Source organism: Heterodontus francisci, chromosome 34 (assembly GCF_036365525.1).
Source record: "Heterodontus francisci isolate sHetFra1 chromosome 34, sHetFra1.hap1, whole genome shotgun sequence".
NCBI lineage: Eukaryota > Metazoa > Chordata > Chondrichthyes > Heterodontiformes > Heterodontidae > Heterodontus > Heterodontus francisci.
The window spans coordinates 27,222,382-27,249,134 of NC_090404.1; the positions used below are offsets into that span (position 1 = coordinate 27,222,382).

At 44.8% G+C, this 26,753-nt stretch overlaps 1 protein-coding gene across 1 annotated transcript; it reads right to left on the bottom strand.

The window, feature by feature from the left end:
* Positions 1-371: 371 nt before the first annotated feature.
* Positions 372-24,932, bottom strand: LOC137349259 (zinc finger protein 135-like). Its single transcript, XM_068014774.1, has 4 exons — positions 24,712-24,932; positions 23,393-23,515; positions 17,368-17,490; positions 372-2,479 (listed from the first exon to the last, which is right to left on the bottom strand). The coding sequence occupies exon 4, from the start codon at positions 2,373-2,375 to the stop codon at positions 1,239-1,241; it is 1,137 nt and encodes a 378-aa protein (XP_067870875.1). The 5' UTR covers positions 2,376-2,479; positions 17,368-17,490; positions 23,393-23,515; positions 24,712-24,932; the 3' UTR covers positions 372-1,238.
* Positions 24,933-26,753: the final 1,821 nt, after the last annotated feature.

Sequence of the window (26,753 nt, forward strand, 5' to 3'; positions counted from 1 at the left end):
GGGGTCGGTCATTTAGGACTGAAATGAGGAGAAATGTCTTCACTGAAAGGGTTGTGAATCTTTGGAATTGTCTACCCCAGGGAGCTGTGGATGCTCAGTCGTTGAGTATATTTAAGACAGAGATTGATAGATTTTTGGGTACTGAGGGAATTAAGGGATATGGGGATCGTGCGGGAAGGTGGAGTTGAGGTAGAAGATCAGCCATGATCTGGGTGAATGGCAGAACAGGCTCGAAGGGCCAAATGGCCTCCTCCAGCTCCTATTTCTTATGTTCATTCAACCTCAGTCTGGTTCCTCTCGAGCTGCTGAGTGAGTGAATTAAATCTTTCTTGACAAATCACCAAGATACCAGACTATAAGTCATGCCCAAAACATCATTTATTGGTTATAAATCACAACTTAGTTAAATCTGGACACACAGACACTTTATAGACATGTATAAACACATTTAAATGTAATCAGAGTTATCCAGCAGTTCACCACTAATAGGGAGAGTATTTCACAAAACAAGTAACAAAGGTTAACCTGGTTATTCAGTGATTGACTGTAAATCAGCACTAATGGATGCTGAGTATTAATTACAGCAGGGACCGGAGGCTGAGGTGAGAAATTGGTGAGTTTACTTTAAGAGAAATTCCTTCCATTTCTGACATGTTAACAGCTGTGAACAGCCTGTCGATCGAACGGCTCAAGTCTGCTGGTGCTTACAAACATTCAAACCTTAAACAGCCTCGTTCTCGAGCTAAATAACAGACTTTCCCCTGTCAATATGGAGCTGCAGGATTGGCCTATGATCTGTTTATTGTTCATCTTTTGTTCAGTACATTTACTGAGTGGTTTTAAATTGAAAACAAGTTTGCAGACATGATGGTTTATTCCAACATAATTGAAAGATGCTGTGGGGCCCAAGCTCAATCCAAGAGGGGCAACTATCAGGAATAAACCCCAACTGTCAGAATGTACATGATTCAGTCCTGGATGTGATTAACAGCAGAATCCAATCCCTGTAATCATCTGTGAACTCGCTGGTGTCTCAGCAGGTTGGATGAATGTGTAAATCCCTTGCCACACACAGAGTGGGTGAATGGTCTCTCCTTGGTGTGATCTCAACTGTGGGTTGGCCTGATCTAAACCCCGTTCCACAGTGAGAACACCTGAATGGTCTCTCGTCAGTGTGAACACGTTGATGGGACATCAGTTCAATGGAACTTTTATAGCAATTCCCACAGTCCATGCATTTAAAAAGGTTTCTTATCAGTGTGAACTCGCCAGTGTCTCCGTAGGTGTGATGACTGAGTGAATCCCTTCCCGCACACGGAGCAGGGGAATGGCCTCTCCCCAGTGTGAATACGCTCATGTTCAGTGAGATCAGATGATCGTCTGAACCCAGTGCCGCAATGAGAACACCTGAATGGTCTCTCGTCAGTGTGAACACGTTGATGGGACATCAGTTCAGCGGAACATTTATAGCAATTGCCACAGTCAGAACATTTAAAAGGTCTCTCCCCAGTGTGAATTCGCTGGTGTTTCAGCAGGTGGGATGACTGAGTGAACCCCTTCCTACACACAGTGCAGGTGAACGGCCTCTCCCCAGTGTGAACTCGCTGATGTCTCAACAGCTTGGATGACTGAGTGAATCCCTTCCCACAATCAGAGCAGGTGAACGGCCTCTCCCCAGTGTGAACCCGCTCGTGTACAGTGAGGTTGCCTGATTGCTTGAACCCAGTCCCGCAGTGAGAGCATCTGAATGGTCTCTCATCAGTGTGAACACGTTGATGGGAGATCAGTTCCCTGGAACTTTTATAGTAATTCCCACAGTCTGGACATTTAAAAGGCCGCTCGTCAGTGTGAACTCGCTGGTGTACAGTGAGGTCAGATAGTCGTCTGAACCCAGCCTCACAGTGAGAGCACCTGAACGGTCTCTCGTCAGTGTGAACACGTTGATGGGACATCAGTTCAGCGGAACTTTTATAGCAATTCCCACAGTCTGAACATTTAAAAGGTCTCTCCCCAGTGTGAACTCGTTGGTGTTTCAGCAGGTGGGATGACTGAGTGAATCCCTTCCCACACACGGAGCAGGTGAACGGCCTCTCCCCAGTGTGAACTCGCTGGTGTCTCAGCAGGGAGGATGACTGAGCGAAACCCTTCCCACATTCGGAGCAGGTGAATTGGTTCTCCCAGGTGTGACAGTGTCGATGGGTTGGCAGCTCAGACGGCAAACTGAATTCCTTCTCACGGTCCCCACATTTCCATGGCTTCTTCCCAGTGTGACTGCGCTTGTGTTTTGACAGGCCAGTTGATCGGTTGAAGCCTCGTCCACACACAGAGCACGTGTACAGTTTATCCCCACTGTGAACAAGACTTTTTGCTTCCATGTTCAAAGGCCGATGATATTCTGATCCTGAGGAATCGAGTGACTGTCAGATCTTGACGAGATATTTTTGATTTTCCTGTCTGCAAATCCTCCCCTTCTAATACCCTGTAAAATGAATTTAAAATAGGAAAAAGGGAGTGAGAGAGAATGCACAAAAAAACAAAGACAGGTTGTGAAATTGAGCTGAGTGAATCTGGAAATTCGTCAGACCAGAACATAGAGTGGGTGGAGCTTCAGGGTCCCAGTGACCAGGAGAGAAAATCATTGACTCATTGATTTTATTCTCACTCTGCACACAGGGGCTGTAGAACTGAACCCAGTCTTATGAAAGTGATTAAAAAAATTTTTTTTTTGAGGAATTCATTGTCATGCTGAAGAAATGTTGGACCAGTTTTTTCCCCAAGAGGGTAATCAAAGGGTACTGAAAGAACTAGTTTGGCAACAATGTTTACTGCTTGTCACATGGCTTGTTAGAAGTACAACAGAAACCCTGGTAACAGGGGAAGATGTGGGCAGAGAAGTTAATCATGTGCCCCGATAGAACAAGCCTAGGAGCAGAAGCGCACCTGAGAGAGCAGAAAACTTGCAAGCTTCTGGTTGTAGTCTCAGTGTGTTTTACCTTCTGGAATAGACAGCTGATAAAGTTAGCCTGCTGCTGAAGAAGTGAAGGAAGGAGACAAGACCACCTCTAAAAGACCCTGAGAAGTCCACTGTGTCAATTCATCTTTTCTCCTGTCTTTGAAAAGAAAAGCCTAAGTTACTTCTCAACATCGCCTGAGAAGAACTGTTCTAAAAGATCTCAGTGACCCGTCTACGTGCACTCGGAAGTTAGACTGTTTGTCAGTTTTGGAACAACCTATCTCATCTGTTTTCTTCAAAATTGAGCAGTTGATCAGCCCTAGTTTATTCTTGTCTGTAACAGAGCTCTGAACCAAAATCCTTTTTATTTTTCTGCTTAACCGGCGTATGTATGTGTGTGTGTGCGCGCGTGAGTGAGATGGGCTAAGGTAAAAAGGGACTTTAAAATGTCTGTGTGTTTATGCTTTACTTCATTAATAGTTAAGACTGTTTTATAATAAACCTATAATTTTGTTGTTCATTAAAGAAACCTGATTAGTGTGTTATATTCTGGGAAAAATATGATTGACCATATCGGTAAGTGGGAAAATTTAAAATATATGTTGTAACCTGTGGAGAAGCGGGACTGAATTAACAGTGCACTCCTCCTGCCTTGGTCGTAACATATATAATTGGGGGCTCTCTTGCCGGCATAAACCCAACGCCGACGACGTACAATTGTAAGTGGGATAATGATAAAAGGAAAAATTTTAAAAAGAGCCAGGTTTCCTTGTGCAATAGAAAAATAGTTACTCTATCAGGTTGCAGCAACTGTTAGACATTCTTTCAGGGGAAGGTGGATGTATCCCTGAGTGGTTTGAGACACTTAACCAAGGTGAAACTAAAGGATTTGGCAGAACTATTAGAGTTAAAATCAGGGGCTCAGAAAGCAGACATAATTGCAGTAATAGCCCAACATTTCAATTGGAAGACGGCGGCAAATCAGATGGTAGTGAAGTTGAATTAGCTACAATTCAGTTGCAGTTGAAAATGAAAAAACTTGACCAACAATTTCAAATAGAGCAAGTAGAGCAGCAGGAAAGAGCAGGAAGGGAATTTGTATTTAAAAAGCTGGAACTAAGATAAAGGGGTGGTCTTGACTCCAAGGAAAATACTGGTGAGGAAAGATCTGACTTCAGTCAGGACCCAGTGGAGAGCTGTTTAAATTTGTGGAAGCCCTTCCGAAGTTTGAAGAAAGGGACTTAGAGGCATTTTTCATTTTTGAAAGATAGACAAACAGATGAAGTGGCCAAAGGACAGCTGGACACTGCTTATGCAAAGCAGCTTGATGGGCAGAGCTCATGAAGTTTATGCCATGCTTTCTGAAGAGGCTTCTGCAGATTAGATGGCAAAAAAGGCTATTCTTGCTGTGTATGAGTTAGTCCCTGAAGCTTATAGGCAGAAGTTTTGGCACCTCTGGAGATTGTCTGGGCAGACTTTGTATAGAATTTGAGAGGGTAAAGGAAATTAATTTTGATCAGTGGATATGGGCATTAAAAATGTAGGCAACGTATGAGAACCTTAGGGAACTAATTCTCATGGAAGAATTTAAGAATTCACTCCCTCCATTAATAAGAACCCATGTAGAGAACCTGGAGAATCAACAGCCAGACAGGCAGTGGAAATTGCTGATGATTAGCAGCTTGTTTACAAGCCCAAACTCTTTGCCCATCACCCCCACAAACACGAGAAGGATAGAAGGTGGGAGAGTGAGAAGGCGGCAAGTAGCCGGGGGCAAGAAGGGACAGCTGGGAACGCCCTGGGATCACATCCTCAAACCAGAAAGAAAGATGCTGAGGGTGGAGGTGAGGTCCGCAAACCTAAGTGTTAGCATTGTCACAAGGTGGGACATCTTCGTGCAGAATGCTGTATACATTGCGGGGTAAACCCATGGGACTTATGGGGATACACAAAGCCAATGCAGTGAAAGGGGCCCTGACAGAGAGTACAGCAGATCAGGCTGTAACTCTGACTGCAACTGCAAGGCCAAGTACAAAAACCACTTGAGTGCAGGAGTTGTGAATAAGATACCTGAAAGTTATAGGAAATTCTTGTCGAAAGGAACAGTAACTTATCCCTCAAGCGAGGCAGCTAAATCTATAGTTACTCTTAGGGATACAGGAGCTACCCAAATTCTTTTTCTGGGGAAAGGCATAACATTTCCATCAGAGAGCGCACTGAATGCCAGGGTTTTAGTGAATGGTATTGACAGAGAGCATATAACCATACCTATGTATCAGGTGCATCTAGAGTGTGACCTAATGTCTGGAACGGTAACTGTAGGAGTTGTCCATAATTTGCCAGTAGATGGAGTTGACTTACTTCTGGGGAATGATTTGGCTGGAGCGAAAGTAATAGCTTCTCCAGTAGTCACGGAAAAACCAAGTGAAGGTAAAAGACCGAACAGTTACAGGAAAAGGTTCCAGGAATTTTTCCTTCAGGTGTTGTTACGCGAGCAATGGCTAAACAATTCCATTGTCGGAGGTAAAATTGGCACCACCATCAGATAGCCGTAGATCTGAAACTTTCCTTGGGGATTTGGATAATCCAAAGGAAATATTTAATAAGCCTTCTCTGATCACGGCTCAGCAAGCTGATCCACAGTTAAATAAAGTGGCACAATCAGCTCAAACAGAAGCTGAGGCAAAAGGAGTTGCAGAAGACTATAATATTAAATGGGATTCTGATGAGGAAGTGGAGACCACTTCACAGACTATTTTTTATTCATTCATGGGATGTGAGCATCACTGGCTAGGCCAGGATTTATTGCCCATCCCTAATTGCCCTTGAGAAGGTGGTGGTGAGCTTCCTTCTTGAACTGCTGCAGTCCATGTGAGTTAGGTACACCCACAGTGCTGTTAGGAAGGGAGTTCAAGGATTTTGACCCAGTGACAGTGAAGGAACTGCGATATTGTTGCAAGTCAGGATGGTGTGTGACTTGGAGGGGAACTTGCATTAAAGGCTTGCTCGGGTCTACAAATGAAACCCGACCTGAGCCCGACAGAACCACATACAACCCGGCCCAAGTCCTTTCATTTTTTCCCACGCCCGACTCGACCACTGGAATGTTCAGTTAACCTAGCTTCCGTTTTTCACTTTTTAAGCTTGCGCAGATAACTGGACTTGAAAGGTTGTTTAAAAAGTACATTAAAATTGGAGCCACGTACGGAGGTGATGAGCCGAAGATTGTTACCATAGTAGTTAGTGATTGTTTGGTCTCCAGTTAAACAGAAACCCATGGAGTTGTGCCCAGACAGGTTGTCCCACACTGTACCAGTATCTGTATTGCTTAAAATAAACACAGCAATTGCCCGGAGGCTCAGAAAATATTATACATTACCTAGACTCCTGCTTTACAGGTTGAAATACTTGCTACAAGTTTATCCAGTGAGCAGCTGAGATGCAGAAACCAGGAAGGTCCTGAGTGATTAATTATCATAAAATATGCATTCCTATAATAAAGAGGTTGTGCTCGACCTTTGATGGAATCGCTCAATGCAGACTAGTGCGGAGTGTTTCCCGCCTTGATGTCCTGGCTGTCACTGGATCGTGAGTCCAGGCCTCTGGATCACTAGTCCAGTAATCTTTGAAATGTCTCCCCTTGATTTAATATTTTAATCCGGTAGGTCAGATTTTACAAACAAAAATATTAACTGATTTAAGACTACTTCATATTTAGTGGTGTCACATAATTCAGAAATTAAAATATAATCAAAATTATATATCAACTATTAAATACTAATGCCCAGCTTTGTATATAAAAAAGCCTCTTAATTGCATTAATTATCCATAAACACTGAGGCCACATTAAACTAAAAGCAGCAATTTATCAGATCTGACGCTTAATTAATTAAATATATTCCAAATTCAGAGCATAATTTGTTGTCATTCCCCTTTAAATCTCTTAATTTTCCTTACAAGTCTCCTTGATTTCACATTCTTTATTCAATACAATATGTTTTGAGGCAGGCTCGAGAAGTCTCGCCAATTCTTAACGGGATGCAGTCAATTCATTTGCAAACTGTGCAATTAAAGAAAAGGGCCAAGTTCCTATTAATGCAGATTGAAGCTGTTAAACTGCTTTTGTCGCCAAGAATACAAAGCGCGAAGGAAAACCAAGAGATAAACCAAAACACAAAAAGGTTAAATTTGTGTCAACGAAAAATAGAACTCATTAAAAACATCTTATTACGTAACAGTGCAGCAACTGATTATATTGTAAATATTTCATTAAGATTAAAACGGCAAAGACTTTCAACACCCCTAGAAGCAGGAAAGGGCAAGAAAGGGCGAACCGGATAATGATGAGCCTGGGGCTGAGTTCAGCTACAATGTACGCAAGAACCGTTTATTGATTAGTAACACAGTAAGTTCCCTGTAAGTAAGGGAAAATGTTGTCACTAATACCGCCCGCAATGCAGCCCAGTCTCTGCCAGTCATGGATGAGCCAGACGACAGCCAACAAACTCGGAACTCAGAAGCCATTGCTTCTCTAGCCAGCGGAAAAGCCCCTGGAAAGGACGGCATTACCCCTGAAATAATCAAGAGTGCCAAGCCTGCTATACTCTTAGCACTACATGAACTGCTTTGCCTGTGCTGGGATGAGGGAGCAGTACCACAGGACATGTGCGATGCCAATATCATCACCCTCTGTCAGAACAAGGGTGACCATGGTGACTGCAACAACTACCGTGGAATCTCCCTGCTCAGCATAGTGGGGAAAGTCTTCGCTCAAATTGTTTTATCCAGACTCCAGAAGCTGGCTGAGCGTGTCTAGCCTGAGGCACAGTGCGACTTTCGCCAGCTACAGGAGAAATGCCGTGAACAACAGATGCCCCTCTACGTTGCTTTCATTGATCTCACCAAAGCCTTTGACCTCGTCAGCAGACGTGGTCTCTTCAGATTACTAACAAAGATCGGATGTCCACCAAAGCTACTAAGTGACACCTCATTCCATGACAACAAGAAAGGCACAATTCAGCATATCGGTGTCTCATCAGACCCCTTTCCTATCCTGAGTGGTGTGAAACAGGGCTGTGTTCTCGCACCTACACTGTTTGGGATCTTCTTCTCCCTGCTGCTCTCACATGCGTTCAAGTCTTCAGAAGAAGGTATTTTCCTCCACGCAAGATCAGGTGGCAGGTTGTTCAACCTTTCCCATCTTAGAGCGAAGACCAAAGTACACAAGGCCCTCATTAGGGAACTCCTCTTTGCTGACGATGCTGCATTAACATCTCACACTGAAGAGTGCCTGCAGAGTCTCATCGACAGGTTTGCGGCTGCCTGCAATGAATTTGGCCGAACCATCAGCCTCAAGAAAACGAACATCATGGGGCAGGACGTCAGAAATGCTCCATCCATCAATATTGGCGACCACGCTCTGGAAGTGGTTCAAGAGTTCACCTACCTAGGCTCAACTATCACCAGTAACCTGTCTCTAGATGCAGAAATCAACAAGCGCATGGGAAAGGCTTCCTCTGCTATGTCCAGACTGGCCAAGAGAGTGTGGGAAAATGGCGCACTGACACGGAACACAAAAGTCCGGGTGTATCAAGCCTGTGTCCTCAGTAACTTGCTTTACGGCAGCGAGGCCTGGACAATGTATGTCAGCCAAGAGCGACGTCTCAACTCATTTCATCTTCACTGCCTCTGGAGAATCCTTGGCATCAGGTGGCAGGACTGTATCTCCAAGGCAGAAGTCCTTGAGGCGGCCAACATACCCAGCTTGTACACCCTACTGAGCCAGCGCCGCTTGAGATGGCTTGGCCATGTGAGCCGCATGGAGGATAGCAAGATCCCCAAGGACACATTGTACAGCGAGCTCATCACTGGTATCAGACCCACCGGCCGTCCATGGCTCCCCTTTAAAGATGTCTGCAAACGCGACATGAAGTCCTGTGACATTGATCACAAGTCGTGGGTGTCAGTTGCCAGCGATCGCCAGAGCTGGCGGGCAGCCATAAAGGCGGGGCTAAAGTGTGGCGAGTCGAAGAGACTTAGCAGTTGGCAGGAAAAAAGACAGAAGCGCAAGGGGAGAGCCAACTGTGTAACAGCCCCAACAAACAAATTTTTCTTCAGCACCTGTGGAAGAGTCTGTCACTCTAGAATTGGCCTTTATAGCCACTCCAGGCGCTGCTGCACAAACCACTGACCACCTCCAGGCGCTTACCCATTGTCTCTCGAGATAAGGAGGCCAAAGAAGAAGTTGAAATACCAAGCACAGTAGGAAGCACACTTCAAAAGATTTGCAGTTTCCAGTGTTTCACTAACACAATCGTAACGCAAGACTTTTAGAGTGTGTCCGACCCGGCCCGAGCCCGAATGCCGGACCCACAAGAGGAACCTGACCCAAGCCTGACATGTCGTCGGGTCCCGACGAGTGTGGGTCGGGTAGCTATGCTCTGACTTGCAGGTGGTGGTGTTCCCATACATTTGCTGCCCTTGTCCTTCTAGTTGGTAGAGGTCATAGGTTTGGAAGGTGCTGTCTAAGGAGCCTTGGTGCGTTGCTGCAGTGCATCTTGTAGATGGTACACACTGCTGCCACTGTACGTCGGTGGTGGAGGGAGTGAATATTTGTGAATGGGGTGCCAATCAAGCGGGCTGCTTTGTCCTGGATGGTGTCGAGCTTCTTGAGTGTTGTTGGAGCTGCACCCATCCAGGCAAGTGGAGAGTATTCCATCACACTCCTGACTTGTGCCTTGTAGATGGTGGACAGGCTTTGGGGAGTGAGGCGGTGAGTTACTCGCCGCAGGATTCCTAGCCTCTGACCTGCTCTTGTAGGCACAGTATTTATATGGCCACTCCAGTTTAGTTTCTGGTAAATGGTAGCCCCTATGATGTTGATAGTGAGGGGATTCAGCGATCGTAATGCCATTGAATGTCAAGGGGAGATAGTCATTGCCTGGCACATGTGTGACGCGAATGTTACTTGCCACTTATCAGCCCAAGCCTGGATATTGTCCAGGTCTTGCTGCATTTCTGCACAGACTGCTTCAGTATCTGAGGAGTCGCGAATGGTGCTGAACATTGTGCAATCATCAGCGAACATTCCCACTTCTGACCTTAAGAATGAAGGAAGGTCATTGATGAAGTAGCTGAAGATGGTTGAGCCTAGGACACTACCCTGAGGAAATTCCTGCAGTGATGGCCTGGAGCTCAGATGATTGACCTCCAACAACCACAACCATCTTCCTTTGTGTTAGGTCTGATTCCAACCAGCGGAGAGTTTTCCCCCGATTCCCATCGACTTCAGTTTTGCTAGGGCTCCTTGATGCCATACTCAGTGAAATGCTGCCTTGATGTCAAGGGCAGTCACTCTCACCTCACCTCTTGAGTTCATCTCTTTTGTCCATGTTTGAACCAAGGCTGTAATGAGGTCAGGAGTGAGTGGCCCTGGTGGAACCCAAACTGAGCATCACTGAGCAGGTTATTGCTAAGCAAGTGCTGCTTGATGGCACTGTTGATGACCCCTTCCATCACTTTACTGATGATTGAGAGTAGACTGATGGGGCGGTGATTGGCCAGGTTGGACTTGTCCTGCTTTTTGTGTACAGGACATACTTGGGCAATTTTCCACATTGCTGGATAGATGCCAGTGTTGTAGCTGTACTGGAACAGCCTGGCTAGGGGCACGGCAAGTTCTGGAACACAGGTCTTCACTTCAGTACTATTGCCGGAATATTGTCAGTATTCAGTCGTTCCTTGATATTTTTTTTTTGAGATATAGCACTGAAACAGGCCCTTCGGCCCACCAAGTCTGTGCCGACGATCAACCACCCAGTTATACTAATCCTACATTAATCCCATATTCCTACTACATCCCCACCTTCCCTCAATTCCCCTACCACCTACCTATACTAGGGGCAATTTATAATGGCCAATTTACTTATCAACCTGCAAGTCTTTGGCTGTGGGAGGAAACCGGAGCACCCGGCGAAAACCCACGCAGTCACCGGGAGAACTTGCAAACTCCACACAGGCAGTACCCAGAACTGAACCCAGGTCGCTGGACCTGTGAGGCTGCGGTGCTAACCACTGCGCCACTGTGCTGCCCTTCAGTGTGAACTCGTTGGTGTGTCAGCAGCGTGGATGAACGGGTGAATCTGTTCCCACACTCTGAGAAGGTGAATGGCCTCTCCCCCGTGTGAACTCGCTGGTGTGCCAGCAGAGTGGATGAACAGGTGAATCCCTTCCCACACACCGTGCATATCAGGCAGAGTGAATCAAATTGGCTGAAGTCTGGTGATGTGTGATGCTGGGGACTTCAGGAGGCGGCCGAGATGAATCATCAACTCGGCACTTCTGGCTGAAGATTGTTGCAAATGCTTCAGCCTTATCTTTCACACTGATGTGTTGGGATGCGGACGATTGTTCATCAGATAGTGGTACAGCCAAAGTACTGCCCCGAAATATTAAAGATGGTGCATGAAATTCCAATAGCAGATTGATAGGTTAATTGGCCATTGTAAATTGTCCCTAGTGTAGGTCGGTGGTAGGAAAATGGCGGGGATGTGGTAGGGAATATGGGATTAAGGTCGGATTAGTATAAATGGGTGGTTGTTGGTCGGCACAGAGTCAGTGGGCCGAAGGGCCTGTTTCAGTGCCTTATCTCTCTATGACACTATGTGGGGATCCGGAAGACCCAATCACGTATTTGTCGACATTTCTGCTGGCCAGTTCTTTCCAAGGACGTGGTGCAGTTTTGTAAAATGTGCCCTACGTGCCAGATTGTGGGGAAACCGCCAGCTGCCATCAAACCGGCAGCTCTAATTCTCATACCAGTTTTCAGGGTAGACCGTGTAGGACCTTCACCAAAAACAGAAGTGAGACACCAATACATACTCACTATCATGAATATGGCTAATCGGTTGCCAGAGGCCATTCCCTTGAGAACAATTTCTGCTAGGCTAGTGGTAGAGAAAGTTAACCCAATTCTTCACTAGATATGGATGACCAAGTGAGATTCAGTTGGATCAAGGTTCCAATTTTATGTCTAAAAACTTTCAGGAAGTTATAGGTAACTTAGGTATAATAGTTAAAGTCTTCAGCATACCACCGAGAGCATGGCTACCCTGACAGTACCAGACGACATGTGTCGAGTTCGGGTTGGGTCGGGTCGCACTTCCGGGTCCGGCATTCGGGCTCGGGCCGGATCGGACACACTCTAACAGCCTTGCATTCCAATTGTGTTAGTGAAACACTGGAAACTGCAGATCATTTGAAATGTGCTTCCTACTCTGCTTGGTATTTCAACTCACTGTGTTACTAATCAATAAACGGGGTTCTTGTGTACATTGTAGCTGAACTCAGCCCCAGTCTCACCATTATCTGGTTAGCCCTTTCTTGCCCTTCCCTGCTTCTAGGGGTGTTAAAGGTCTTTGCCATTTTAATCTTAATGAAATATTTATAATGTAACCAGTTGCTGCACTGTTACGTAATAAGATGTTTTTAAATGAGTCCCATTCTTCATTGACAGAAATTTAACCTTTTTGTGTTTTGGTTTATCTCTTGGTCTTCCTTTGCGCTTTGTATTCTTGGCAACAAAAGCAGTTTAACAGCTTCAATCTGCATTAATAGGAACTTGGCCCTTTTCTTTAATTGCACAGTTTTCAAATGAATTGACCGCATCCCGTTATGGGTTGGCAAGACTTCTCGTGCCTGCCTCAAAACATATTGTATTGAATAAAGAAAGTGAAATCAAGGAGACGTGTAAGGAAAATTAAGAGATTTAAAGGGGAAAGACAACAAATTATGCTCTGAATTTGGAATATATTTAATTAATTAAGCATCAGACCTGATAAATTGCTGCTTTTAGTTTAATGTGGCCTCGGTGTTTATGGATAATTAATGAAATTAAGAGGCTTTTTTTATATACAAAGCTAGGCATTAGTATTTAATAGTTGATATATAATTTTGAATATATTTTAATTTCTTAATTATGTGACACTGCTAAATATGAAGTAGTCTTAAATCAGTTCATATTTTTGTTCGTAAAATCTGACCTACCGGATTAAAATATTAAATCAAGGGGAGACATTTCAAAGATTACTGGACTAGTGATCCAGAGGCCTGGACTCACGATCCAGTGACAGCCAGGACATCAAGGCGGGAAACACTCCGCACTGGTCTGCAGTGAGCGATTCCATCAAAGGTCGAGCACAATCTCTTTAATATAGGAATGCATATTTTAAGATAATTAATCACTCAGCACCTTCCTGGTTTCTGCATCTCAGCTGCTCACTGGATAAACTTGTAGCAAGTATTTCAACCTGTAAAGCAGGAGTCTAGGTAATGTATAATGATATTTTCTGAGCCTTCGCGCAATGCTGTGTTTATTTTAAGCAATATAGATGCTGGTACAGTGTGGGACAACCTGTCTGGGCACAACTCCATGGGTTTCTGTTTAACCGGAGACCAAACAATCACTAACTTCTGTGGCAACAATCTTCGGCTCATCACCTCCGGTACCTGGCTCCAATCTTAATGTACTTTTTAAACAACCTTTCAAGTCCTGTTACAGTTTTTGTTGCTTATCTGCACAAGCTTACAAAGTGAAAAGCGGAAGCTAGGGTAACTGAACATTCCGGTGGTCGGGTCGAGCGGAGGATAAAATGAAAGGACTTGGGTTGGGCTCAGGTCAGGTTTTATTTGCAGTCCCGAGCTGGCCTTTAATACCACCCACAAATACAAGGGCCTTCAGAAAGGTACCATCAGACCCTCAAAACGATGAACCATACTGTCATGAACATCCCCGATTGGGATAAAGGGCTAGCATTTCTTTGTTTGCCCCGAGGAATTCACCCAATGAATCTACAGGTTTTCGTCCTTTTGAATTAGTTTACAGACATGAGATAAGAGGTCCTCTAAATTTAATGAAAGAAAGGTTTTTAGAACAGAGGGAGGAATCTTCTGTGCTAGATTACGTATCAGTGTTCCGGGAACAGCTCACGAGAGCCTACAAAAAGGCTCAGGAACGCCCATTTTTTAAATTTTATTTATTTTATTTTTATTTACAGATACAGCACTGCAACAGGCCCTTCAGCCCACCGAGTCTGTGACCAACAACCACCCATTTATACTAACCTTACAGTAATCCCATATTCCCTACCACCGACCTACACTAGGGGCAATTTAAAAGGGCCAATTTACCTATCACCTGCAAGTCTTTGGCTGTGGGAGGAAACCGAAGCACCCGGAGCACAGGCAGAACCCAGAATCGAACCCGGGTCCCTGGAGCTGTGAGGCTGCGGTGCTAACCACTGCGCCACTGTACCGCCCATAAAGCTTCCCAAACAGCTATGAAGGAATGGGCAGACAAGCATGCCAAGATCCGAACATTTTAACCAGGGTATTACTGCCTTTACAGGGTGAACCACTGAAAGCACGGTTCAGTGGTCCGCATAAAGCGGTCAAGAGAATTGGTAAAGTAAATAATTTGATTGACACCCCAGATCGCCTAACACACCAGCAAGTTCACACTGGGGAGAGGCCATTCACCTGCTCTGTGTCTGGGAAGGGATTTACTCAGTCATCCCACCTGCTGACACACCAGCAAGTTCACAAGTGACTGCAGGGGTCGGATTCTGCTGTTGTTGCTGCTGCGAATCACATCCAGAACTGAACCGTGTTCATTCTAACAGTGGGGTTTATATTTGCTGATGTTAATATTCTTTTATAGCTGGGGTGGAGTTTAATATTCTGGCAATGGTTTGCTTTACATTGTAAGCTTTAATCTTCAAATAAAGTAGCTCCCTTTAGGCTATTCACAGTGTTTTGTGGGATGAAACCAGTGATTTACTTGTACTTCTTGCAATTTACTAGATTATATTTACTGCTCACAATGTGATCTGTTCTATATTGGGGAGACCAAACACAGATTGGGTGATGCCTTTGTGAAACATCTCCATTCAGTCTGCAAGCGTGACCCTGAGTTTCCGGTCACTTCCCATTTTAATTCTCCATTCCACTCCCACTCTGTCCTCAGCCTCCTGCACTGTTCCAGTGAAGCTCAATGGGAGCTCGAGGAACAGCAGCTCATCTTTCAATTGGACACTTTACAACCTTCCAGACTCAACATTGAGTTCAGCAGTTTCTGCACCAACAGAGAGTTGTCGGGATCTGGAACACTCCACCTGAAAAGGTGGTGGAACCTGATTCGATCAGTCATTTTAAAAGGGAGTTGACAGGTATTTGAGAATGAGGAACTTACAGGCTTACAAACAACAAGCGGGTGTGTGGGACTAAACACAACTGCTCTTTCAAAGGGCCAGCACAAGCACAAAGGGTCGAATGGCCTCCTTCTGTGCTGTAAGTTTCTCTGATTCTAGGAGTTGGCCATTTAGCCCCTTGAGCTTGTTCCACCAGGCAATGAGATCATGGCTGATCTGTGATCTAACTCTATAAACCCGCCTTTGTCCCATATCCATTAATACCTTTGGTTAACAAAGATCTATCAATGTCAGATTTAACATTAACATTGACATTGATCTGACATCAACTGCTGTTTGTAGAAGAGAGTTCCAAACTTCTACCACCCTTTGTGTGTAGAAGTGTTTCCTAACTTCACTGCTGAAAGGTCTGACTCTAAGATTTACACTATGCCAAGTATTAGATTCCCCAAAAGTGGAAATAGTTTCTCTCTATCTACCCAATCAGTTCCAATTAATATCTTGACCATTTCAATAAAATCACCCGTTAATCTTCTAAATTCTGGGGAATATAACCCTCATAGTAAGTGATGCATTTTAGCAGAAGGGATAGGGAGAGAGGCAATATACACTTAATAGTACAGTTCTCAAGAGTGTGCAACGACAGAGGGACCTGGGTGTTCATGTTGCTAGATACACGAAAGTGGCAGGACCTATTGACAGTATAGTTAGCGAAGTGTATGGGATCTTGGGCTTCATAAATATAGGTACATTGTACAAAAGCAGGGAAGTTATGTTGAACTTTTATAGATCTGTCATTCAGACACAACTGTAGTATTGCTTCCAGTTCTGGTCACCACACTTATGGATGGATGTGAGGGTCCTTGAGAGGGTGCAGAGGAGATTTACCAGAATGGTTCCAGGGATGAGGGGCGGCACAGTGGCGCAGTGGTTAGCACCGCAGCCTCACAACTCCAGGGACCCGGGTTCGATTCTGGGTACTGCCTATGCGGAGTTTGCAAGTTCTCCCTGTGACCGTGTGGGTCTCCGCCGGGTACTCCAGTTTCCTCCCACAGCCAAAGACTTGCAGGTTGATAGATAAATTGGCCATTGTAAATTTCCCCCTAGTGTAGGGGTAGGTGGAAGGAGAATGGTGGGGATGTGGTAGGGAATATGGGGTTAATGTAGGATTAGTATAAATGGGTGGTTGTTGGTCGGCACAGACTCGCTGGGCCGAAGGGCCTGTTTCAGTGCTGTATCTCTAAATAAAATAAAATTTAAAAAATAAATTCAGCTACAAGGTTAGGTTGGAGAAGCTGGGGTTGTTCTCCTTGGAGGAAAGGGGATTGAGGGGAAATCTGATAGAGATGTTCAAAATTATGACAGGTTCAGAGAACGTAGACAAAGGAAAGGTGTTCCCATTAACTGATGATACAAGGACTAGGGGACAGAGATTAAGGTTTTGGGTAAGAGATACAGGAGGGATGTGAGGAAGAACTTTCACCCACAATGACGAATAATGACCTGGAACTTGCTAACAAGGGTGCTGGAAGCAGAGACAATGAATGATTTCATAAGGAAATTGGATGGGGACTTGAGGGAAATAAACTTGTAGGGCTATGATGATAGAGCAGGGGAATGGGACTGACTGCATTGCTCTATAGAGAGCTGGCATGCACTAAAGGGGCCAAAGGCCTCCTTCAGTGACGTAATGACTCTATGATTCATTTGTGTAATCTCTCCTTGTAATTTAACCCTTGGAGTCCAGGAATCATTCAGGTAAATCTACACTGCATTCCCTCCAAGGCCAATATATTCTTCCTATGATATGGTGCCCAGAACTGAACACAATACTCCAGGTGTTGTCATAGGAATGTAAAAACCCAAGAAATAGGAGCAGGAGTAGGCCATTCGGCCCCTCATGCCTGCTCCATCATCCAATAAGATCATGACTGATCTGACTGTGGCCTTAGCACCACTTTCCTGTCAGCTCCCCATAACTCCCTTGTTAATCAAAAATCTGTCTAGCCCTACCTTTCATACATTCAATGACCCAGCCTCCACTGCTCTCTGGGGTAAAGAATTCCAAACACTAACAACCCTCAGAAAGAAGAAATTCCTCCTCATCTCCATTGCTTACTTCAGGTCTCATCAGGACATTGTGCACCTTGGTGCTTTTCCAGTCACATTAACATTTGAAATCTTTTCCCACAGACAGAACAGACAAACCTTTTTCCTTCCACATTCAAAGGCCGACGATATAGAGGTCTAGATGAATCACGTGACTCAGTCAAATCTTGATCTGATGCTTGGTTTCAGTTTCCTGTCTGAAAATCCTCCCCTTCTAACACCCTGGAAAAGAAGTTTACAAAAGCCATCACTAAATATAGGACTGAAATACGTAATAGACAATTCGAGATTCCATGGAATATTCTTTCCTTTCTTGTTCCCCCAAACATGTGGCTCAGTTTTTTTTTAAAATTTGTTTCATGGGATGTGGGCATCACTGCCCAGGCCAGCATTCATTGCCCATGAGAAGGTGGTGGTGAGCTGCCTTCTTGAACCTCTGCAGTCCATGTGAGATAGGTACACCCACAGTGCTGTTAGGAAGGGAGTTCCAGGATTTTGACCCAGCGACAGTGAAGGAACGGCGATATAGTTCCAAGTCAGGATGGTGTGTGGCTTGGAGGGGAACTTGCAGGTGGTAGTTCCCATGCATCTGTTGCCCTTGTCCTTCTATGTGATAGAGGTCGCAGGTTTGTAAGGTGCTGCCTGAGTAGCCTTGGTGAGTTGCTGCAGTGCATCTTGGAGATGGTACACACTGCCGCCGCTGTACGTCGGTGGTGGAGGGAGTGAATATTTGTGAATGGGGTGGAAGAAAAGCGGGCTGCTTTGTTCTGGATGGTGTGGAGCTTCTAGTGTTGTTGGAGCTGCACCCATCCAGGCAAGTGGAGAGTATTCCATCACACTCCTGACTTGTGCCTTGTAGGTGAACAGGCTTTGGGGAGTCAGGAGGTGAGTTACTCGCCTCAGGATTCCTAGCCTCTGACCTGCTCTTGTAGCCAGTAATTTATATGGCTACTCCAGTTCAGTTTCTAGTCAATGGTAATCCCTAGGGTGTTGACAGTGGGGGATTCAGCGATTGTAATGCCATTGAATGTCTCGGGGAGATGGTTAGATTCTCTCTTGTTGGAGATGGTCATTGCCTGGCACTTGTGTGGCACGAATGTTACTTGCCACTTATCAGCCCAAGCCTGGATATTGTCCAGGTCTTGTTGCATTTCTACACAGACTGCTTCAGTATCTGAGGAGTCACGAATGGTGCTGAACATTGTGCAATCATCAGCGAACATCCTCACTTCTGACCTTGTGATTGAAGGAAGGTCATTGATGAAGCAGCTGAAGATGGTTCGGCCTAGGACACTACCCTGAGGAACTCAATCTAAAAGAAACCAAAATAAACAACAAAGTCCCAACAAACACAAAAGGAAGAAAATCAAAATACTGCAGATGCAAACTAGATCCAAAATTGGCTCAGTGACAGGAAACAAACAGTCAACGGATATTTTTGCGAATGGAAAGCGGTTTCCAGTGGTGTTCCACAGGGCTCAGCGTTGGGTCCCTTGCTGTTTGAGGTATATATTAATGATTTAGATTTAAACGTGGGAGGCTTGATTGAGAAATTTGCAGATGACACAAAAACTGGCCGTGTACTTGATAGTGAGGAGGATAGCTGTACACTGCAGAATATCAATGGTTTGGTTGAGTGGGCGGAAAAGTGGAAAATGGAATTGAAAGTGTGAGATAATGCATTTGGGAAGGGCAAACAAAACAAGGGAATACACAATAAATGGGAGGATATTGACAGGGGTAGGAGAAGTGAGAGACCTTGGAGTGCATGTCCACAGGTCCTTGAAGGTGGCAGGACCGGTAGATAGAGTGGTGAAGAAGGCATATGGAATGCTTTCCTTTACTGGCCGAGGTATAGAATACAAAAGCAGGGATGTAATGCTGGAACTGTATAAAACACTGGTTAGGCCACAGCTGGAGTATTGCGTACAGTTCTGGTCACCACATTACAGGAAGGACAGAATTGCTCTGGAGAGAGTACAGAGGAGATTTACAAGAATGTTGCCCGGGCTTGAAAGTTGCAGCTATGAGGAAAGATTGGCTAGGCTCGGGTTATTTTCCTTAGAGCAGAGGAGGCTGAGGGTTGATTTAACAGAGGTGTAAAAAAATTATGGGAGCCCTAGATAGAGTAGACAGGAAGGACCTGTTTCCCCTAGCAGAGAGGTCAATTACCAGGGGGCACAGATTTAAGGTGATTGGTAGAAGAATTAGAGGGGACATGAGGAAAAACGTTTTCACCCAGAGGGTGGTTGGTGTCTGGAGTTCACTGCCCAGATTGGTGGTGAGGCAGAAACCCTCAATTCTTTTAAAAGGTACCTGGACATGCACTTGAAGTTCTGTAACCTGCAAGGCTACGGACCAAGTGCTGGACGGTGGGATTGGATCGAGGCTCGTTTTTCAGCTGGCGCAGACATGATGGGCTGAATGGCCTTCTTCTGTGCCATAATTTTCTTATGGTTCTGTAACAGCAGGGAGGTTTTGCTTCAACTGTATAAAACACTGGTTAGGCCACAGCTGGAGTACTGCATGCAGTTCTGGTCACTGCACTGTCGGAAAGATGTGGTTGTCTTAGAGAGGATACAGAGGAGATTTACGGGGATGTTGCCTGAACGGAGAATTTTAGTTATGAAGAAAGACTGGATACGTTAGGTAAAATAAAAGCAAAATACTGCGGATACTGGAAATCTGAAATAAAAACAGAAAGTGTTGGAAATACTCCGCAGGTCTGGCAGCATCTGTGGAGAGAGAAGCAGAGTTAACGTTTTAGTTCTGTGACCTGTCATCAGAACTGGCAAACATTAGAAATGTAATACGATTTAAGCAAGTAAAGCGGGGGTGGGGAGAAAGAGAACAAAAGGGAAGCTGTGTGATAGGACAGAGGGCCGGAGACATTAACTGACAAGGTGGTCATTGGGCAAAGTCAAAGAGAGTGTGCTGAAAGACAAAGCATTAGTGCAGAGAGAGTGTTAATGACAGAATAATGAACAGCCCTAGCCAAAAGCACAAATGTGAAAAATCTTCTTCCTTGAACAGAGGCCCAACCAGTCCCCATCCACCAGCACCCTCCTCTGCCTTCTCCTTCAACTCCACTCACTTCCTTCAAATAAACGTTGTTGCAATGGGTACCCACAAGGGTCCTAGTTACACCTGTCCTTTTGTGGGATATGTCGAACATTCCTTGTTCCAGTCCTACTCAGGCCCCCTCACCTAACTCTTTTTCCGGTACATTGATGACTGTATCGGTGCCGCTTCCTGCTATTGCTCCGAACTGGAAAACTTCAGCTTTGCTTCTAATTTCCACCTTTCTCTCACCTTTACACGGTCCATCTCCGACACTTCCCTTCCTCGACTTCTCTGTCTCCATCTCTGGGAATAGGCTGTCTACTAATATTCATTATAGGCCCACCGGCTCCCACAGCTACCTCGACTACACTTCCTCACACCCTGCCTCCTGTGAGGACTCCATTCCATTCTCTGAGAAGTTATGCTAAACCTTTATAAAGCTCTGGTTTGGCCACAACTAGAGTATTGTGTCCAGTTCTGATCACCACACTTTAGGAAGGATGTGAGGGTCCTTGAGGGGGTGCAGAGGAGATTTACCAGAATGGTTCCAGGGATGAGGGAATTTAGCTACAAGAATAGGTTGGAGAAGCTGGAGTTGTTCTTCTTGGAAGAAAGTAGGTGGAGGGGGAGATATAATCGAGGTGTACGAGATTATGACAGGTTATGATAGCTTTAGGTGAGGTAGACAAAGAAAAGCTGTTCCTAATAGCTGACGATACAAGGCCTAGGGGACACAGATTAAGGTTCTGGGCAAGAGATACAAGGGGATACGAGGAAGACCTTCTTTACTCCGAGCGGTAATGACCAGGAACTCGCTGTGCATGAGGGCGGTGGAAATGGAGACAATCAATAATTTCAAAAGGAAACTGGACGGGCACTTGAAGGAAATAAATCTACATGACAGGGGGATAGAGTGGGGGAGTGGGACTGACTGGATTGTTCTACAGAGAGCTGGCATGGACTCGATGGACAGAATGTCCTCCTTTTCTGCCGTAATGACTCTATGATTCATTGGTGATTTCATTTAAAAAGGAAAAGAGTAAGTAAAGTGAGTGTTGGTCATCTAGAGAGTAAGAATGGGGAGTTAGAGAATACAGTAATGGCGGACAAAATGAACAAATATTTTGCTTCTGTCTTCACTACAGACGATACAAAAAACATTCCAGTAATAGCTGTAAATCAGGAGGTGGAAGGAAGAGAGGAACTTGGTGGAATTACAATCACCAGGGAAGTGGTACTGACCAAACTGATGGAGCTGCAGGCTAACAAGTCCCCGGGTCCTGATGGGCTTCATCCGAGGGCCTTAAAAGAGGTGGCTAATGAGGTAGTAGATGCATTAGTATTAATTTTTCAAAATTCGCTAGATTCTGGAAAGGCTCCATCAGACTGGAAAGTAGCAAATATAACCCCTGTATTCAAGAAGGGGGCGGGAGGGGGAGGCAGAAAACAGGCAACCATAGGCCAGTTAGCTTGATGTCTGTCGTGGGGAAGGTGTTAGAATCAATCATTAAGGAGGTTATAGCTGGGCACTTAGAAAAACTCAAGGTAATTGGGAATAGTCAGCATGGTTTTAGTCAGCATGGTTTGGTTCTGTTTAACCAATTTGTTGGAGTTCTTTGAAGAAGTAAAATGTACTGTGGATAAAGGGGAGCCCGTTGACGTACTGTACTTGGATTTCCAGAAGGCATTTGACAAGGTGCCACATAAAAGGTTATTGCACAAAGTAGGAGTTCATGGTGTAGAGGGTAACATATTAGCATGAATAGAAGATTGGCTGGCTGGCAGAAAACAGAGAGTGTGCATAAATGGGTCCTATTCTGATTGGCAGGATGTAACCAGTGGAGTCCTGCATGGGTCTGTGCTGGGGCCTGAACTTTTTACTATTTATATCAATGACTTAGATGAGGGGAGTGATGGCCTGGTAGCTAAATTTGCAGATGACACAAAGATAGGTAGGAAAGTATGTTGTGAAGAGGACATAAGGAGGTTGCAGACCGATTATAGATAGGTTGAGTGAGTGGGCGAAAATCTGGCAGATGGAGTATAATGTGGGGAATTGTGAAGTTGTTCACTTGGCAGGAAGAATAAAAAAGCAGAGTATTAATGGGAAACGACTGCAGAACTCAGAGGTGCAGAGGGATCTAGGTGTTCTAGTGCACGAGTCACAAAATGTTAGTATGCAGGTACAGCAAGTAATAAAGAAGGCGAATAGAATGCTATCCTTTATTACGAGAGGACTTGAAAATAAAAGTAAGGATGTTATGCTTCAGTTATACAGGGCATTGGAGAGACCACATCTCAAATATTGTGTGCAGTTTTGGTCTCCTTCTTTAAAGATGTAAATGCATTGGAGGCGGTTCAGAGGAGGTTTACTAGACTGATACATGGAATGAGCGGGTTGTCTTATTAGGAAAAGTTGGATAGACTGGGCTTGTTTTCACTGGAATTTAGAACAGTGAGGGGAGACTTGATTGAAGTATATAAGATCCTAAACGGTCTTGACAGGGTGGGTGTGGAATGGATGTTTCCACTTGTGGGTGAGTCCAGAACTAGGAGGTACTGTTTGAAAATTAGGGGTCACCCTTTTAGGACAGAGACGAGGAGAATTTTTTTCTCTCAGAGGGTTGTGCAACTTTGGAATTCTCTGCCTCAGAGGGTGGTGAAGGTGGGGTCATTAACTATTTTTAAGACGGAGGTAGATAGATTCTTGTTAGGCAAGGGAATCAAAGATTATCGGGGGTAGATGAGAGTGTGGAATTCAAGACAGAAACAGATCAGACATGATCTTATTAAATAGCGGAGCAGGTTTGACAGGCTGAATGGCCTACTTCTGCTGCAAATTCATTTGGTCATATGATTGTGTAATCTCTCCTTATAATTTAACCCTCGCAGTCCAGGTATCATTCAGGTAAATCTGTGCTGCACTCCCTCCAATATATATGTGGTGCCCAGAACTGAACACAGTGCTCCAGATGTGGTCTAACCAGGGCTTTGTGTATTTCAGTGCTTTTCCAGTCAAACTGATACCTGAAGTCTTTTCCCACAGACAGAACAGACAAACCTTTTTCCTTCAACATTCAAAGGCCGATGATATTCTGGTCCTGATGACTCGAGTGCCTCTGTCAGATCTTGATGTGATGTTTGGTTTGAGTTTCCCCGTTCTCAGATCCTCCCATTCAAAGCCCTGTAAAAGGAGTTTACAAAAGCCATCACTGTCAGTCCAGGATAGAAATGAACAACATTCCCTCCTATCGAATCTCCTATCACTATTGCTCTTTCAGTCTGCTTTGTGGCCCCCTGTGCAGCTGAGCCACCTGTGGTGCCATGGCCTTGTCTCTGGCTGCACTCCCCAGATGAACCATCACATTCAGAACTGAATACTGGTTGGAGAGTGAGATGGACTCAGGGTCTCCTGCACAACCTTCTTCTTTACTGTCTGGTGGTCACCCATTCCCTCTCTTCCTGTATACTCATCAGCTGTGGGCTGACCGCCTCTATAAACGTGCTATCCATGAAGCTCTCAACCTCACGGATGCGTCACAGTGACATCAGCTGCTGCTCATGCTCCGAAACCTGGAGCTCGAGCTGCAGCAACCGGCAGCTCTTCCTGTGTAAATGGTTATCCAGGACACGGAAATGTCCTGGATTTCCGACATACCGCAGGATGTGCTCTCTCGAGGTTGGAGCAGCCCTGTCATAGAGGGAGTGCAATGAAGGTTCGCCAGACGTGTTCCCGGGATGGCGGGATTGTCTGATGAAGAAAGACTGGGGAAACTCGGCCTGTATTCCCTAGAGTTTGAGAATGAAAGGTGATCTCATTGAAACCTACAAAATACTTAAAGGGATAGACAGGGGAGTCTAGAACCAGGGGACACAATTTCAAAGTAATGTGGAAGACACTTAGGACCAAGCTGAGGAGAAATTTCTTTACTCAGAGGGTTGTGAATCTTTGGAATTCCCTACCCTAGAGGGCTGTGGAAGCTCAGTCATTGAGTATGTTTAATGCAGAGATTGACGGATTTCTAAACATAAATAACGGATAGGGATATGGGGATAGTGTGGGAAAAAGGCATTGAAGTGGATGATCAGCCATGATCGTATTGAATGGCGAAGCAGGCTCCATGGACTGAATGGCCTACTCCCTCTCCTATGCCATTAATCAATCTATTGGATAATAAACCTTGCTACTACGAATAAACCTCACTAATAGTAAACCTTACTACTTAAAAATTAAAAAAGACTCACCAGCTTCTCATTTACCTTCTGTTGGTGCCACTTAAATCTACCCCTTATTCTGATGAAAACTAGAATGTTTAATTTCCAACTCCTTGGACTAACTTCCTAACTTTGGAGAAAGGGAAACAAAGCTACAATACTTACCAGTCAATCAACTCACAGACTTCCTGACTCGGTGCAAACGGGAGAAGAAAGCGGGAAGCAGCGGCTAGGATGGGGGAGACGCTACACCATCGCTTTAATGGTACACCCTCGCTTTAATGGTGCACCCTCGCCGCACTACCACCAACCCTGCGATTCTGATTCGGGGTCTAAAAGCTGCTGAAACTCGGTGCTGCTGAAGCTGCATTCAGCCCCGCTCAGCTTCCTGGATTTGCACCGCGCATGCTCTGCGCACACTAGCTGCTCCGGGGGAGGGGCCTTACCGCGCCTGCGTGTTACTGTTTTTCTAATAGAGATCGGCCGTATTCACGCGCACGCTGCACTCTGGGTAGGAGAGCCTGCCATTTATTTGTAGTACAAGTTTCATATTTATAGAAAACTATAATGGTGTAACACATTAACAACTCGCACTCCCCCCAGGGTCGCGCAAAATGAATATATTAATTCTAACAATGCATCGAACATGCAGTGTTCGAGTCCTTGATTTCAAGATAACAGAGACCGATATCCTGTTACTAACTGTTCTATTTTGTGTCTTTTCTCCTTTGTTAACGGAAGATTTGTATAGTGCCTTTCAAGACTTCAGGATGTCCCATAGTGGTTTACAGCTAATGAAGTTCTTTTGATGTCTTAGTGCTATTGGCAGCTGTGACTCGCACTCTCACCTTTGAGTCAGAAGGTTGGAGGTGCATGTTTTCTCCAGGACTTGAGCACAAAAATCAGGGCAAACACTCCAGTGCTGTACTGGGGGAGTGCTACACTGCCTGAGGTGCCATCTTTTAGATGAAACATTAAACCAAACCCTGTCTTCTCCATCAAGTGGGTGTAAAAGATCCTGGGGCACTATTTCAAAGAAGAGCAGGTGGGTTATCCCCAGTGTCCTGGCCAATATTTATCCCTTCATCAACATCAGTAAAACAGATGATCTGGTCATTATGAAATTGCTGTTTGTGGGATCTTGCTGTGTGCAAATTGGCTGCTGTGTTTCCTACATTACAACAGTGACAACACTTCAGAAGTACTTCATTGGCTGTAAAATGCTTTAGAACTTCCTGAAGTCGTGAAAGATGTTATATAAATGCAAGTCCTTCGTGTAGTGTTGGAAATACGGCAGGAATATTGTACACACAGCAAAGTTCCAGAAAGGTGGCTATGACCACAATCTTTTTAGTGATATTGGTTGAGGGATAAATATTGGCACGCATCGGGGAGAACACCCCTGCTCTTCAAAGATAATTCATAAATGGGTCATTTTGTCATTGGCAAGATGTAATGAGTGATTTACTGCAGGGATCAGTGCTGGGGCCTCAGCTTTTTACAATTTATACAAATGACTTGGATGAAGGGACCAAAGGTATGGTTGCTAAATTTGCTGTTGACACAAAGATAGGTAGGAAAGTAAGTTGTGAAGAGGACATAAGGAGGCTACAAAGGATATAGATCGGTTAAGTGAGTGGGCAAAGATCTGGCAAATGGAGTATAATGTGGGGAAGTGTGAAATTCTCCACTTTGGCAGGAAGAATAAAATAAAGAAGCATATTATCTAAATGGTGAGAGATTGCAGAGCTCTGAGATGCAGAGGGATCTGGATGTCCTAGTGTATGAATCGCAAAAGGTCACCATGCAGGTACAGCAAGTAATTAGAAAAGCTAATAGAATGTTATCATTTAGTGCACAGAGAATTTAATACAAAAGTAGGGAGGCAATGCTTCAGTTATACAGGGCATTGGTGAGACCACATCTGGAGTACTGTGCACTGTATTAGCCTTCTTATTTAAGGAAGGAGTTCAGAGAAGGTTTACTTGACTAACACCTGGAATGGGCGGATTGTCCTAAGAGGAAAGATTGGATAGGCTAGGCTTCTATCCACTGGAGTTTAGAAGAGTTACAGGCGACTTGATTGATGTTTTTATTTAGAGATACAGCACTGAAACAGGCCCTTTGGCCTACCGAGTCTGTGCCGACCAACAACCACCCATTTATACTAATCCTACATTAATCCCATATTCCCTACCACATCCCCA

Excerpts from the sequence above, each read along its gene's own strand:
- LOC137349259 (XM_068014774.1), bottom strand. The coding sequence starts at position 2,375 with ATGGAAGCAAAAAGTCTTGTTCACAGTGGGGATAAACTGTACACGTGC.